The sequence below is a fragment of the Triticum dicoccoides genome, chromosome 3A (assembly GCF_002162155.2).
Source record: "Triticum dicoccoides isolate Atlit2015 ecotype Zavitan chromosome 3A, WEW_v2.0, whole genome shotgun sequence".
Lineage (NCBI taxonomy): Eukaryota > Viridiplantae > Streptophyta > Magnoliopsida > Poales > Poaceae > Triticum > Triticum dicoccoides.
In genome coordinates, this window is record NC_041384.1 from 560,465,271 (window position 1) to 560,479,984 (window position 14,714).

Below are 14,714 nucleotides of genomic sequence, written 5' to 3' on the forward strand. Positions count from 1 at the left end.
AAAATAAAGTAATTGGAGGCAAAATCTTGAAATGATACACCGAAAAAAAATGATTTACACTCTACTGGGAGATCAATACTTCTTTAAATACAATCGAAGGGCAGCCCATCTTCTTGCCTAGGCTTTGTGGCATTATGTTACAAACAACACGATGGCAGGTAATGGGTGTAGGCAATGCCTCTGTTGGGGAAGGACGATTTTTTAAAAAGATATTGGTATTGTATAAGAGACACATGAGGAATATGGTGTTATGAAGTTCCATATAAAATGAACATTCAGCATTGATCACTTATTTTGCCAAATACTCCCACGAAGTATCAAAAAATGTCTTATATTTTTATACGGAGGGAGTAACTTATTATTTCTATTTCCAACGTTTCACAAGATTTCAAAATAGATGTGGTCATGGTGGCTAGTTCTACTTAGAGAAATGGAATGACTGCATAAAAGGAATTTCGAAAAACAATAAATCTGCTGCTAGTCAAGTCAACACAGTAGAACAACGCTACTGATCTAGCATAGATTCATATATAGGGTGGCCCAATGACATCGAAGACATACACTTTGAGAAACTTACCCTTTTACAAAAGATCTATAAGAACACAAGAAATAGGCAGACTAATCCCAGATTGCTACGGTCTCAACTGAACTAATTATACTCTCAAGTTAATCTACGGTCAGCATACTAAATTCTGCGAGTCTTAGCTGCTTTCTCCAATATATCAGCAATGAGAGAAGAACATGTCCTTTTCAGGGACTCATACCCCTTACTTGCCATCACACCAACCATTCTATTTGAAGAGTTGATGAATCCAATGCATGCATCTTTGAGCTTGCTGCAATGATGCTGGTCGGCTAAAGCTAAGGTGGTCGCAACAGTCCCGGTATGAAGAACCTCACAAAGTTTGATCTCGCACATGTACTTCATCCTTTCCATGGCGTACCTATCTGCGGCCACCAGCAAATGCCTAAGCATTTCTTCATACTCATCGTCATCCAGGTAATCCAATGGAGGCAACGAATCAGTGTAGATGAAGTGAAGCAGTCCTCTGAAAACAGCGGGCTGCATGTCTTCGACGGTTATGCTGCGGCTATTCTCATCCCTCATCGGGCCGTAGAACTTCACCCTGAAGACCGGCGACCGCATTGCGAGGATGATCTTATGAGCTGGGAAAACCTCCTCCTTGACCTTGAAAGACACATCGGATCCCTCCGTAGCCTCCAGCAAGCTGCTAAGGTTATCAACCAATTCGGACGGCAGCGCCTGGGCCTCGAAGTTAACCTTGACATCAGCCTCTTGTGCGTCCTTCAACTCGATGACAGCAAGATTGCACTCGAGGATAAGGGTGTCCTCCAGAATGTACGACCACAGCTCCGTCCTCCTCATGAAATGGGTGTAGCCCGAGCAACGGTGATAGTTATGTTAGACTTAGGGTTTTGGGAAACTGCACAACACCCGTTAAGGGTGTGGCTATCTCATATATATAAGGGGTACACCAAGGTGTACGATACAATATACAAGACATATACAGAAGCTATATGTAAATACAGTCTAACACCCTCCCTCAATCTTAACTATGCCCTGAAGTACAAAGTATGTTAAGATTGCGCCTGCAGCCTACAAACTGAGGTTGTGGAAGAGGCTTCGTGAAGATGTCAGCAAGTTGATCTTTGGAGGAGATGAACTTGATGTGGAGTAGCTTCTGTGCAACACGTTCCCGTACAAAATGATAGTCAACTTCTATGTGCTTTGTCCGAGCATGAAACACTGGATTAGATGAGAGATATGTAGCTCCAATGTTATCACACCAAAGGACAGGCGGCTGAGTTTGAGGAACTCCCAACTCTCTCAATAAGGATTGTACCCATATGATCTCAGCTGTAGCATTTGCAACGGCTTTATATTCTGCTTCAGTGCTACTCCTGGACACTGTAGCTTGTTTGCGAGCAGCCCAGGCGATCAAGTTAGGACCAAACAAGACAGCATGTCCCCCCGTGGATCGCCTGCCATCTGGATTACCAGCCCAGTCAGCATCTGAAAAAGCAGAAAGCGTAGGAGACGGTGCTGGCTGAAGGAGCAAACCATATGAGGCAGTAAAGCAAACATAACGAAGAATCCGCTTCATCGCTGTCCAATGAGAAGTCCGAGGAGCATGAAGAAATTGGCAGACACGATTGACTGCATATGAGATATCTGGCTGAGTGATAGTTAAGTACTGCAGGCCACCAACAACGCTATGATACTCAGTGGCGTCATCAGAGGTGAGAGGATCTCCATCAAACGCAGACAAACGATCAGTAGCAGACATAGGAGTCATGACATGTTTGCATTTAAGCATACCTGCCCGTCGCAACAGGTCCATCGAATACTTATGCTGTGTGAGTGTCAAGCCAGCAGAAGAACGTGAAACTTCCAGCCCAAGGAAGTAATGCAACGTTCCTAAATCCTTCACCGCAAAATCTCCACTCAAGGAAGATATCAGACGGTCAGCAGCAGCATCCGAGGAGCTAATGAAGATAATGTCATCAACATATACCAGAAGATACATCGTCACCTGAGGTCGATGCAGAAGGAAGAGCGAGGTGTCAGCAGTAGAGGGAACAAAACCAAGTGACCGAAGAACAGAGCCCAATCTGGCATGCCAAGCACGAGGAGCCTGCTTCAACCCATAGAGCGCCTTGACCAGGCGACACAGATGATGAGGACGAGCAGGATCAACAAAACCAGGGGGCTGACGCATATAAACCTCCTCATCCAGAACACCATGAAGAAAAGCATTCTGAACATCCAGCTGACGAAGAAACCAGCCCCGAGTAACAGCCAAGGACAACAGAAGTCGAATAGTTGTTGGTTTGATCACCGGACTGAAAGTATCCTCATAGTCAAGACCATACCTTTGCTTGAACCCTTTCGCCACTAACCGTGCCTTATAGTGTTCAATAGAACCATCAGCATGCTTCTTAACCTTGAAGACCCACTTGGAATCAATGACATTGACACCAGAGACCGGAGGAACAAGCTGCCAAGTACCATTTGTCAACAATGCCTGATACTCTTGCTCCATAGCTTGACGCCAATGAGGAATCCCGAGAGCAACCTGGAAGTGACGCGGTTCAGCCGAAGGATCTTCCTTGACATGAGCAACACATGCCGCAAGCCAGGCGACCGTCCCATCTTTGCGTTGCTTGGGACACACAATACCGGATCGACTGCGAGTATGTGGTCGAAGAGGAACGGCCGCAGGTGGTGCAACCAGTGGCAACGGCCCCGGCGATGAAGAAGTATCCGACGCAGCCGGTGACGAAGCAGGGGCGACAGGCGAGGACGAGGCCGACCCAGGGGAGGCCGACCCGGGCGACAGACTCGACTGGATGGGCGAGTCAGTTGGCTCAAGGCCAACCGAGGCGCGGCAGCCCAGCCCAGGCGAGCTCGCCGGCTCAGGAGAGGCCGGCCCAGATGGGAGCACCAGCTCGGGGGAGGCCGGCCCAGATGGAATCACCGGCTCGGGGGAGGCCGGCGCAGGGGAGACCAGCCCGGGCAAGGCCGGCCCAGGCGGAACCGACCCAGCCTCAGAAGAGGCCAGCACGGACGGAGCCGACGCTGAGGCGCCCAGTCCAGGCATGCATGGCGCATGCACAAGGCCATTCGCCACGTCGGGTGCAGTTGATGGCTCCGGCTCCTCCAGCAACTCGAGGCGAACTCCACGACCCGTTCCTGCAGCATGATTAGGCAACAACGCAGGAGAATATGCAATATCAACAAATTGAGCAGGCAGTGGAGGGGTGGATTGCAAGGAGGAGGCTGGAGGTGTGGGAGTTATGGACAAAGACGAGAACGGGAATACACTCTCGTCAAACACAACATCACGCGAGATGTAGACACGGTTGGATGGAATATGAAGACACTTGTACCCTTTGTGAAGAGAGCTATACCCAAGAAATACACAAAGTTTGGACCGAAACTCGAGCTTGCGCTTATTATAAGGACGAAGATGAGGCCAGCATGCACAACCAAAAACTTTGAGAAAAGTATAATCTGGAACCTCATTAAGCAAAGTTCAAGTGGTGTTTTCATCCCAAGGAGACGTGTAGGAAGCCTATTTATGAGAAAACAGGCAGTAGAAAAAGCATCACTTCAAAAACGAAAAGGTGCAGATGCATGAGCAAGTAAGGTGAGACCGGTTTCGACAATGTGACGATGCTTACGTTCAGCCGTGCCATTCTGCTGATGTGTATGAGGACAAGACACGCGATGCGAAATCCCAAGCTTATTAAAAAAGGAATTGAGGTTGTGATATTCACCCCCCCCCAATCTGACTGAACATGAATGATCTTATGCTTAAGAAGACGCTCAACATGAGCTTGAAATTGCAGGAACACATCAAACACATCGGATTTACGGTTGATAAGATAAAGCCACGTGAACCGACTATAAGCATCAATGAAACTGACATAATAATTATGACCGCTCACAGAAGTTTGGACATGCCCCCATACATCAGAATAAATAAGCTCAAGTGGAGTTTTGACGACACGACTCGAATCAGAAAACGAAAGCTGATGACTCTTGCCTTGTTGACAGGCATCACAGACTGTGGCAACATCTTTATTGGACACAACGGGAAGACTATGACGATGAAGAACACTACGAACTATGGGAGTGGCAGGATGGCCGAGCCGTGCATGCCAATGAGTAGGCGACACACGGACACCAGTGAGTGCTCGAGGGGCAGAAGGCAGATCAAGTGCATATAATCCATCGCGCAGGCGACCTCTAAGCAGAACGTCCCTCGTGGCCTGATCCTTGATAAAAAAATAAAAAGGATGAAACTCAGTGAAAACATTGTTATCACGAGTAAGCTGAGGAACAGACAATAGGCTACGAGTAGCAGAAGGAACTCTAAGGACATTACGAAGATGGAGAGATTTCTGTTTATGAGTTAAAAGAGAGGCCTGACCAACATGTGATATGTGCATACCTGCTCCACTGGCGGTGTGAACCTGATCATTACCACGGTATGGCTCCTGAACTGAGAGTTTGCCCATCTAGCCCGTCAAATGATTCGTAGCGCCCGTGTCCATATACCATGTTGGGTCAATGGGATATGATGTAGTGTGGCCTGCTTGACGAGCAGGCTCCTGAGTGGCCAAAGCAGCTTGTTTCTCGTTGCCTTTGCCATTGTTGCCGACGCCGAGGAAGTCCTGCTTGAAGCGGCGATGACAGCGGGAAGCAACATGACCTGGAATGTTGCACAGTTGACAAGGGAGCTGAACGCCACAAGAAGGGCAGCAGGCACACGAACGACCACCCCCAGTCGTGGGGAAAGGGGCTGCGGCAGGCGACCGCGGAGCCTGCAAAGTCAATGGTGTTGTTTTGCCCGCTGCAGTTGACTTGAAGGGCTTCCCTTTTCCACGAGTGGCAGCGTTGGCAGCCATGAAACTCGGATTGGTACGGCGGGACTTGATGCGCTGTTCCGTGGCAAGGAGGCGGGCGTAGAGCTCACGGGGTTCAAGTGGAGTATCACGGCCATTGATGTTCTCAGCAAGGTTATCATAGTCGTCATCCAGACCGTTCATGACGAAGGTGGTGAAGTCCTCTTTGCGAAGCGGTTGACCAATGATAGCCAGAGTGTCTGCGAGACGCGTCATCTTGCCGAAGTAGTCGGTAATGCTGAGGTCAAGAAGCTTTGTCTCTCCCAGTTCTGTACGAAGAGTGTGAGCACGAGCCTGCTGCTGAGATGCAAAGCTAGTGTGAAGGGCAGACCACGCCTCCTGGGACGTGGCAGTGAAGAGAACCAAGGAGGACACCGCCTCGGTAAGCGACGACTGGATCGCCGAAAGTATGGCCTGATCCTGAGCCACCCACGCATGGTATGCCGGGTGATGTGGTGGAGGACACGGCAAGGAACCGTCGACGTAGCCCTCCAGATAGCGACTGCGGAGAAGTGGCAGCACCTGTGCACGCCATGACAGATAATTGTCCGTCGTCAGCTTCACTGGGATCAGATGCGCGAAGTAGAACGGCGTGCTGGCCACGGCATGATCAGCAGGAGGAGGCGCTGTGTAGTAGGTCATGTGAGATGATCCACCAGATGCAGCCATGGCCGGAGGGTAGTAGCCGCCATACGGCAATGGCGGCGGCGGGGCCCTGTCCGACCCAGCGTTCGCGGCTACAGGTGAAGGCGCGTAGGGCGCGTAGGGCGCCGCTGCAACAGCGGCAGGAGACGCAGCCACGGCGGGCGCGTAGGGCGGCGCCCCGTAGTGGCCCGTTGATGAAGTAACGGCCCCGTAGGGGCCATAGGCCACCGATCCGGCAGGGACGGGCGCCGCCCCGTAGGGGCCTGCAGGCGGGAGTGGAGCAGCCCCGTACGGGCCGTAGGCTGCCGATCCAGCGGGGACGGGCGCCGCCCCGTAGGGGCCTGCGGGCGGGAGTGGAGCAGCCCGGGCCGTAGGTGGCCGATCCCATCCACGGACCGGTGTACGAAGGATCCCCCGGGGCCGGCGGAGGCGCGGCCGGTGACGACGGCGGTGGCTGATCCGAGGAGGCGCCTACCATCGAAGATTGGCCGGTGTAGACCGAAACCAGGGGACGCGAGGAGAGGAACGGCGACGCAGGCGCCGTGACAGAAGCCGGCGCGACGGCGGCGATGGAGTTGGGCGCGATCGCGGTGGCGGAGGCGGCGGCGGCGGCGGCAGCAACAGCGGAAGACATAGGACCGGTTAGGGTTGATACCTTGTTAGACTTAGGGTTTTGGGAAACTGCACAACACCCGTTAAGGGTGTGGCTATCTCATATATATAAGGGGTACACCAAGGTGTACGATACAATATACAAGACATATACAGAAGCTATATGTAAATACAGTCTAACAAGTTATCAGTAGAGTTAAACACCAGCGGCTCGTACTGGCTGGGGATCGGCCACGTGAAAGGCGGCGGCGGCCAGGCTTGGTCGACCACCCTCATATGGTGGAGCGCCCTCGCCTCTGCGTTCTGGGTCTTGAGCTCGAGGAAGACTGAGACGTAGTCCTTGCTGTCCTCGTTGACGCCGTCGGGGTAGAAGTAGACGCACCAGTCGTGGCCGCCGACGCGGAAGGTGGTGGACCGGATGGACTTGCCGACGCCGAGGCCCCTGCACAGGCTGTAGCCATCGATCTTGAACAGGTGCATGCCCTGCGCGGTCTCCGGGCGCAGGCCGACGCCGACATCGTCCGTGGTGGGATCCGGGATGCCGACATTGTTCGACTGGCGCAGCGGGGAAGGAGAACGGGGACGAGGCGATTCGGGAGGAGGGGAAGGCGGCGCGGCGAGGCGATTCGTGAGTTGTTTTGTTTTGTTTGAGCTGTTAGGATTTGACGATTCGTGTGGGGCTTCTGCTTTGTACGTACTACTTGGAGGGCTCCTGTACTTATTATTGCGCGTGGCTTTTTCCGATTCGGACACAGCAGTACCTTTTCCGATTTAAACCCGGTCAGATTTGAACATCTAGCTGTTTTCAGCTTCCTGCCCGTTCTGCAATTCCTCGTGTTCATCCGTAATTAGGAAACAACGGCGAGTATACGGAGTGGCATCATAAACGAAAAGAGCAGCATTTTCAAAAAAGAGAGAGCCATCGATGGGGTGCCCAGATCAGTCACCTTCTCCATTGTTGATCCTGCACCATGTGACCGTCTGATTTGTCGACTCCTTCATTCTTTCCCCACACAAACGCGGAGAGAGAGAGAGAGAGAGACGTGAGAGAGAGAGAGAGAGAGAGAGACGTGCCCTAGCTCATAGGCTCGCGGGCATTGTCCCTCCCCTCTACAGGACCATCGGTGCGCCGCACTCCGCCTTGTCGTCGACAGCGCGACAAGTTGGCTAGACATGCTTTTACTTCAACTCTACTGTTTTTTGGGATAATATTCCTCCTAGTTTTATTGTTTCGGATGTAATAGAGGACTCCTTATTTGTGATGAAATAAAGTGCGGCATGAAGGCTTTTCCTTGAAAAATAAATTGCCTCCATAGCACCAAAAGTTGTTCTTGAGAAAAAAGTCAAAACATACTCATGTGGGATCTAGTTTCGAAGAACTCTCCACAAATAATCTAATGATAAAAACGGATCTGAATTTTGACGGTCAAACTAAAAGTTACATGGCCTAATGATGAAAACGGATCCGAGTTCCAACGGTTAAATTAAAAGTTACATGGGCTAGTGTACCGGAGATAGGGATCATGCCCATGCTGGCGCGACACAACTTTAATGCCGTAAAAACATCTGTCTTTGGGTCCCTGACATGTGGGCTAGCCACTTGTTGGGCCCACATGTCATAGGCAAAGGCAGGTGCCTTCACGCACCGAAGCGCAGTCCATGCAGGTGCTCTTGTTACTTTTATGAAAGGGTGTGGCTAGGTCTCAGTCGACTGAGATTTAACCAAGTCTCAGTCAACTGACATAACATGTAAGAGAGGAAAAAATAAATTGAAAAGAAAAATTGCATGGATCTCGATGTAAATCTTATGGATATAGCATACGAAGTCTTAGTCGACTAAGACTTAGCAAAACTGTTTATGAAAAATCTGCTCCATCACGCGCAGGCAGTGGCTAGGGGGTCCTTTGCAAGGACCCAAAAAGTGAAACCGAAGGATGTACGTAACTTGTTATCCTACTAAACGTGCCAATTTGTGAACGGTACATACATATATGTTAGATGTGTTGGTAACTTGGAATTATACTGAGTAAATCGCAACCATCAGAATGGAACTCGGTATTGCTGAACCTGTCGAATAATGCAGCAAATCCATTTCAGTTCATAAACTTCGTTTTGAAGAGCAACATCATGATGCACCAAAAGGATTTTGAAAACCCAGGGTACTGTTTCCACTATACCTTTCAACATGGATAGGTTGAAACTTTAATAAGTATACTCACATGGATATGCTTGTTTTGTGCAATGTTTTTAGGTTTTCTGGACAGTTTGAAATTTTGATTAAAATTGAGTTGCAATCTACCAGAGTTTGTAGAAATTTTGACAGTGTTTTCCTAACGCATTAATAATTGACAGAAATAATCGACAACAATTAAACAGTTGCATCATTTCATCATACCTTGTCGCACACCTTCCGCGCGCCTAGCAGGCCAGGCCTTAGAGAAATAGGAGATGGTTTTTTGGTTGTGGCCTAGCGGAGGGTTGCCCCAAGTACTGTGTGAACCTATCTGAGGGGTCACACATGCACGTAGCCAACAAAAACTTTATATCTAGCATGCCTGGTTAAACGTCAAACAATCTTTCAATTGCACAACAAATGATTCATGGGGCGCAACCTTGCGTGGATGCCCATGCTGCCATTTCTTGCCATCATGACGGCACCTGGTGCATCACAGTTTTGAGATGTTATTGATTGATTAATTTGCTTGTGTGATGACCGATACAGCGATATCGATGGTGATAAATCATTTCAAAACATGCAGGGAGGAGGAGGAGATTACAACATGTCATCCTTGTTGTCGCCATTTCTCTTGGAACACTATTTGTGCTAGTGTTCGTGCTTGCTTGTGTTTGCCGACATAGGAGAGGGATCAAGGAGGTGAACAAGGAAGAACAAGGTATATTATATTTCCTACAGAGCACAGGGATCCAGGGGAACAAGAGGAGGCGATGCTTACTCGAATCACGTGTTTCTTATTGCAGACAATGCAGGGGAGGGCATGAACTATATTAGTTTGCAAGTGTTGAGAACTGCAACATCCAATTTTTCTGTAAACAATAAACTGGGGGAGGGAGGATACAGAGAGGTTTTTAAGGTATGTATTATATGTTGTTATGAATATTACATGAGAATACAAATCCATACTACACCCTCTATTCCTAAATGGCTAAACATAAGATGCTTTGACAGTTCAATTTGAACTGCCTAAACGTCTTACATTTAAAAATAGAGATAGTAGTAATAATTTGGTGAATTATGTAATTTAATCCAAGAGCAAACTTGCTTCTGCACAGGGTGAATTGCAGGACGAAAAGGAAATAGTCGTCGAAAGGCTGTCAGCAAACTCTGCTCAAGGGTTCAATGAGCTGAAAAATGATCTAGTGTTAACCAACAAACTTAAGCACAAGAATCTGGTGCAGCTTCTCTGTGTTTTCTTGCAAGAGAAACTGCTGGTGTACGAATATATGCCTAATGGAAGCCTAGACACGACCCTTATCGGTAATTCTCCCAGCTCATCTTATTAAAACTTTGGCACACTACTATGGGTATATTCTTCTGTTGTTTCTAGTTCCAGTGGCGCATGTGTGTAGCAGATCCTGAGAAGGCAAACCAACTGGACTGGACGAAAAGAAAAGGCATCATCTCCGGGATTGATCGAGGTCTATTGTATCTCCATGAGGACTCTCGGCTTAAAGTCATACACCGTGACCTGAAGCCAAGCAACGTCTTACTCAACGTGGATATGAACCCCAAGATCTCAGACTTTGGTCTGTCTATGTTAGGGACCCTTTCCATTGTGCGGCCCAACGACAGATGAAGGCCCAGCCCACCATGCTTCACTACATATTGATACGTCTCCAACGTATCTATAATTTTTGATTGTTCCATGCTATTATATTATCTGTTTTGAATGTCTAATGGGCTTTATTATACACTTTTATATTATTTTTGGGACTAACCTACTAACCCAAGGCCCAGTGCAAATTTCTGTTTTTTTACCTATTTCAGTGTTCCGCAGAAAAAGGAATATCAAACTGAATCCAAAACCGAATAAAACCTTCGGGAGAGCTATTTTTGAAACAAACGTGATCCAGGGGACTTGGATTAGACGTCAAGAAAGGAGCGAGGAGGCCACGAGGCAGGGAGGCGCGCCTGCCACCCTAGGCGCACCCCCACACTCGTGGGCCCCTCGCAGCTTCAGCGACCTACTTGTTCCTCCTATATATATCCATATACCCCCAAAACATCCAGGAGCACCACGAAACCCTATTTTCACCGCCGCAACCTTTTGTACCCAAGAGATCCCATCTTGGGGCCTTTTCCGGAGCTCCGTCGGAGGGGGAATCAATCACGAAGGGCTTCTACATCAATACCATAGCCTCTTCGATGATGTGTGAGTAGTTTACCACAGACCTTCGGTTCCATAGTTATTAGCTAGATGACTTCTTCTCTCTCTTTGGATCTCAATACAAAGTTCTCCTCGATCTTCTTGGAGATCTATTCGATGTAATTCTTTTTGCGGTGTGTTTGTCGAGATCCGATGAATTGTGGGTTTATGATCAAGATTATCTATGAACAATATTTGATTCTTCTCTGAAATCTTTTATGTATGATTTGTTATCTTTGCAAGTCTCTTCGAATTATCAGTTTGGTTTGGCCGACTAGATTGATCTTTCTTGCAATGGGAGAAGTGCTTAGCTTTGGGTTCAATCTTGCGGTGTCCTTTCCCGGTGACAGCAGGGTCAGCAAGGCACGTATTATATTGTTGCCATCGAGGATAAAAAGATGGGGTTTATATCATATTGCTTGAGTTTATCTCTCTACATCATGTCATCTTGCTTAATGCATTACTCTATTCTTATGAACGTAATACTCTAGATGCATGCTGGATAGCGGTCGATGTGTGGAGTAATAGTAGTAGATGCAGAATTTTTTCGGTCTAATTGTCGCAGAAGTGATGCCTATATACATGATCATGCCTAGATATTATCATAAGTATGCACTTTTATACCAATTGCTCGACAGTAATTTGTTCACCCACCGTAATACTTATGCTACCTTGAGAGAAGCCACTAGTGAAACCTATGGCCCCCGGGTCTATTTTCCATCGTATAAGTTTCCACTCTATTTTGTTTTGCAATCTTTATTTTCCAATCTATATAATAAAAATACCAAAAGTATTAATCTTATTATCTCTATCAGATCTCACTCTCGTAAGTGACCATGAAGGGATTGACAACCCCTTTATCGCGTTGGTTGCGAGGTTCTTATTTGTTTGTGTAGGTGCAAGGTTACTTGCGTGTAGTCTCCTACTGGATTGATACATCGGTTCTCAAAAACTGAGGGAAATACTTACGCTACTTTGCTGCATCATCCTTTCCTCTTCAAGGGAAAACCAACGCAGTGCTGAAGAGGTAGCAAGAAGGATTTCTGGCACCGTTGCCGGGGAGATCTATGCCAGGTCAAGTCAAGTCAAGACATACCAAGTACCCATCACAAACTCTTATCCCTCGCATTACATTATTTTCCATTTGCCTCTCATTTTCCTCTCCCCCACTTCTAAAACGATTTTTTGAAAACCTTTGCCTTTTATTCGCCTTCTTCCCCTACGTATCTTTGTTTGTGTTTCCATGTGCCTTCTATTTTCTTGCATCTTTGCTTGCTAAAAATCTATTGATATGGATCCACTTAAAGTGTTCTACTTGGATCATCTTCGATCCTTATGCGCTCGTGATGAAATCCCAATTAGCCTAAATGATGGGAAATCTTTAGATGAGCATGCTCATTTTCTGCGTCACCGTTTGTCTGAAAAGAGGAAACTCTTATGGGATCAAATAAACAGATTGCTGTGTTATGTTTGGAATCTTTGTGAAATTTGTGATTTTGCTTGTTGCTCTAAGAACCCTAAAAAACACCTTCCCTACCTATGTGAGTTTAATGAAAATGAAATCTTATCTTCTTATGCAAAGGTTGTTTATAGTTACTACGATATCGAACAAATTGAGGAATTTGTTGCTTTTAAGGGTGCTTATGAAGTTGCTTCTTTGATTGAAAAGTATTATATTACTCTCTACGAATCTGAAAATCTTGACATACTTAAATATTTCTATGAAAACTATGCTCACAATGCCTATGTTAAGGAATTTATTGAGAGAATGACCGTTGTTTGGAAGAAAATAATGATATGCACGAATCTATAGATAATTATGATTCCAATGATTTGATTGAGATATCCCTTGATGAACATGATGTTTGCTATTTTTATAGCCATGATGCCAATATTTATGGAGATGAATTTGCTATAGTTCCTTATGTTACACACGAGCTTATTACTATTGCACCCATACTTGATATTTCCTTGAATCAAAAGCAAGATTGCAATGATTTTACTATAAATTCTATTGATGTCAATTTTGCTAATAATATGCCAAACCCTAAGCTTGGGGATGCTAGTTTTGCTATGCCTACTACGTGTTGCAATGATCATGATTGGGGTGATTCTTCTTTTGATCTTGAAAATTTATTTAAGCCCCATGATGAATATGAGATTGATAATAGTGTTTGCAATATTATTGAAAGTGGGTTTGGAAGAGTGTCAACTTTAGATCCCACATATTTGGAGAATGTTCAATCTTATGAAATTTTTGATAAAAGTGGGTTTAGAGAGGTCATGACTTTAGTTGATGTTAATCCCACTATTTTGGAAGAGTGTCAACTTTGCATGCATGTGGATCGTGTTGAAAATATTTTATGTGATAGCTATTTTGTTGAATTTTCTTATGATCCCACATGTAATTATTATGAGAGAGGAAAATATTATTGTAGAAATTTTCATGTTACTAAATTACCTCTTGTTATGTTGAGATTGCTATTGTTTCTTTCTGCTTCCCTGCATATGCTAGTTTTTGCTTGCTATGATAATTTGTTTGCCTATAAGATGCCTATACATAGGAAGTATGTTAGACTTAGATGTGTTTGTCACGTGTTTTATGATGCCCTCTTTTTTGCTTCAATTCTTGTCTTTCATGTGAGCATAATTAAAATTATCAATGCCTAGCTAGGGGCGTTAAACGATAGCGCTTGTTGGGAGGCAACCCAATTTTATTTTTGTTTCTTGCTTTTTGGTACTGTTTAGTAATAAATAATTCATCTAGCCTCTGTTTAGATGTGGTTTTATTCTTTTAATTAGTGTTTGTGCCAAGTATAACCTTTGGGAAGACTTGGGGGAAGTTTTTGCGATCTTGCTGTAAAAAACAGAAACTTTAGCGCTCACGAGATTTGCTGCCATTTTTTACTGGAGAGTGTGATTAGGTTGATTCTTTTTGCAGATGATTAATACACAAATTACTCACGTCCACAAATTTATTTAAGAATTTTCAGGGTTACAGAAATATTCTAAACCTACAGATTACTATAGACTGTTCTGTTTTTGACAGATTCTGTTTTGCGTGTGTTGTTTGCTTATTTTGATGAATCTATGGCTAGTATCGGAGGGTATGAACCATAGAGAAGTTGGAATACAGTAGGTTTAACACCAATATAAATAAATAATGAGTTCATTACAGTACCTTAAGTGGTGGTTTGTTTTCTTATATTAACGGAGCTCATGAGATTTTCTGTTGAGTTTTGTGTTGTGAAGTTTTCAAGTTTTGGGTAAAGATTTGATGGATTATGGAATAAGGAGTGAAAACAGCCTAAGCTTGGGGATGCCCAAGGCACCCCAAGGTAAAACTAAAGGACAACCAAAATCCTAAGCTTGGGGATGCCCCAGAAGGCATCCCCTCTTTCATCTTCGTCCATCGGTAACTTTACTTGAGGCTATATTTTTATTCACCACATGATATGTGTTTTGCTTGGAGCGTCTTGTATGATTTGAGTCTTTGCTTTTTAGTTTACCACAATCATTCTTTCTGTACACACCTTTTGGGAGAGACACACATGAATCGGAATTTATTAGAATACTCTATGTGCTTCACTTATATCTTTTGAGCTAGATAATTTTGCCCTAGTGCTTCACTTATATCTT

General features: G+C 45.8%; 1 protein-coding gene across 1 annotated transcript; it reads right to left on the reverse strand.

Annotated features, from left to right (window-relative positions):
- Positions 1–685: 685 nt before the first annotated feature.
- Positions 686–7,692, reverse strand: LOC119272558 (BTB/POZ and MATH domain-containing protein 1-like). The gene is made up of 4 exons (XM_037554025.1): positions 7,638–7,692; positions 6,872–7,451; positions 6,048–6,059; positions 686–1,403 (listed from the first exon to the last, which is right to left on the reverse strand). The coding sequence occupies exons 1-4, from the start codon at positions 7,690–7,692 to the stop codon at positions 686–688; spliced, it is 1,365 nt and encodes a 454-aa protein (XP_037409922.1).
- Positions 7,693–14,714: the final 7,022 nt, after the last annotated feature.

Bases quoted from the DNA above. Each gene is read 5' to 3' on its own strand.
- LOC119272558 (XM_037554025.1), bottom strand. From the start codon at position 7,692: ATGAAGGAGTCGACAAATCAGACGGTCACATGGTGCAGGATCAACAAT. The intron at 7,452-7,637 runs GTGACTGATCTG...AAATCGGAAAAG, and splicing joins CAGGATCAACAATGGAGAAG to GTACTGCTGTGTCCGAATCG.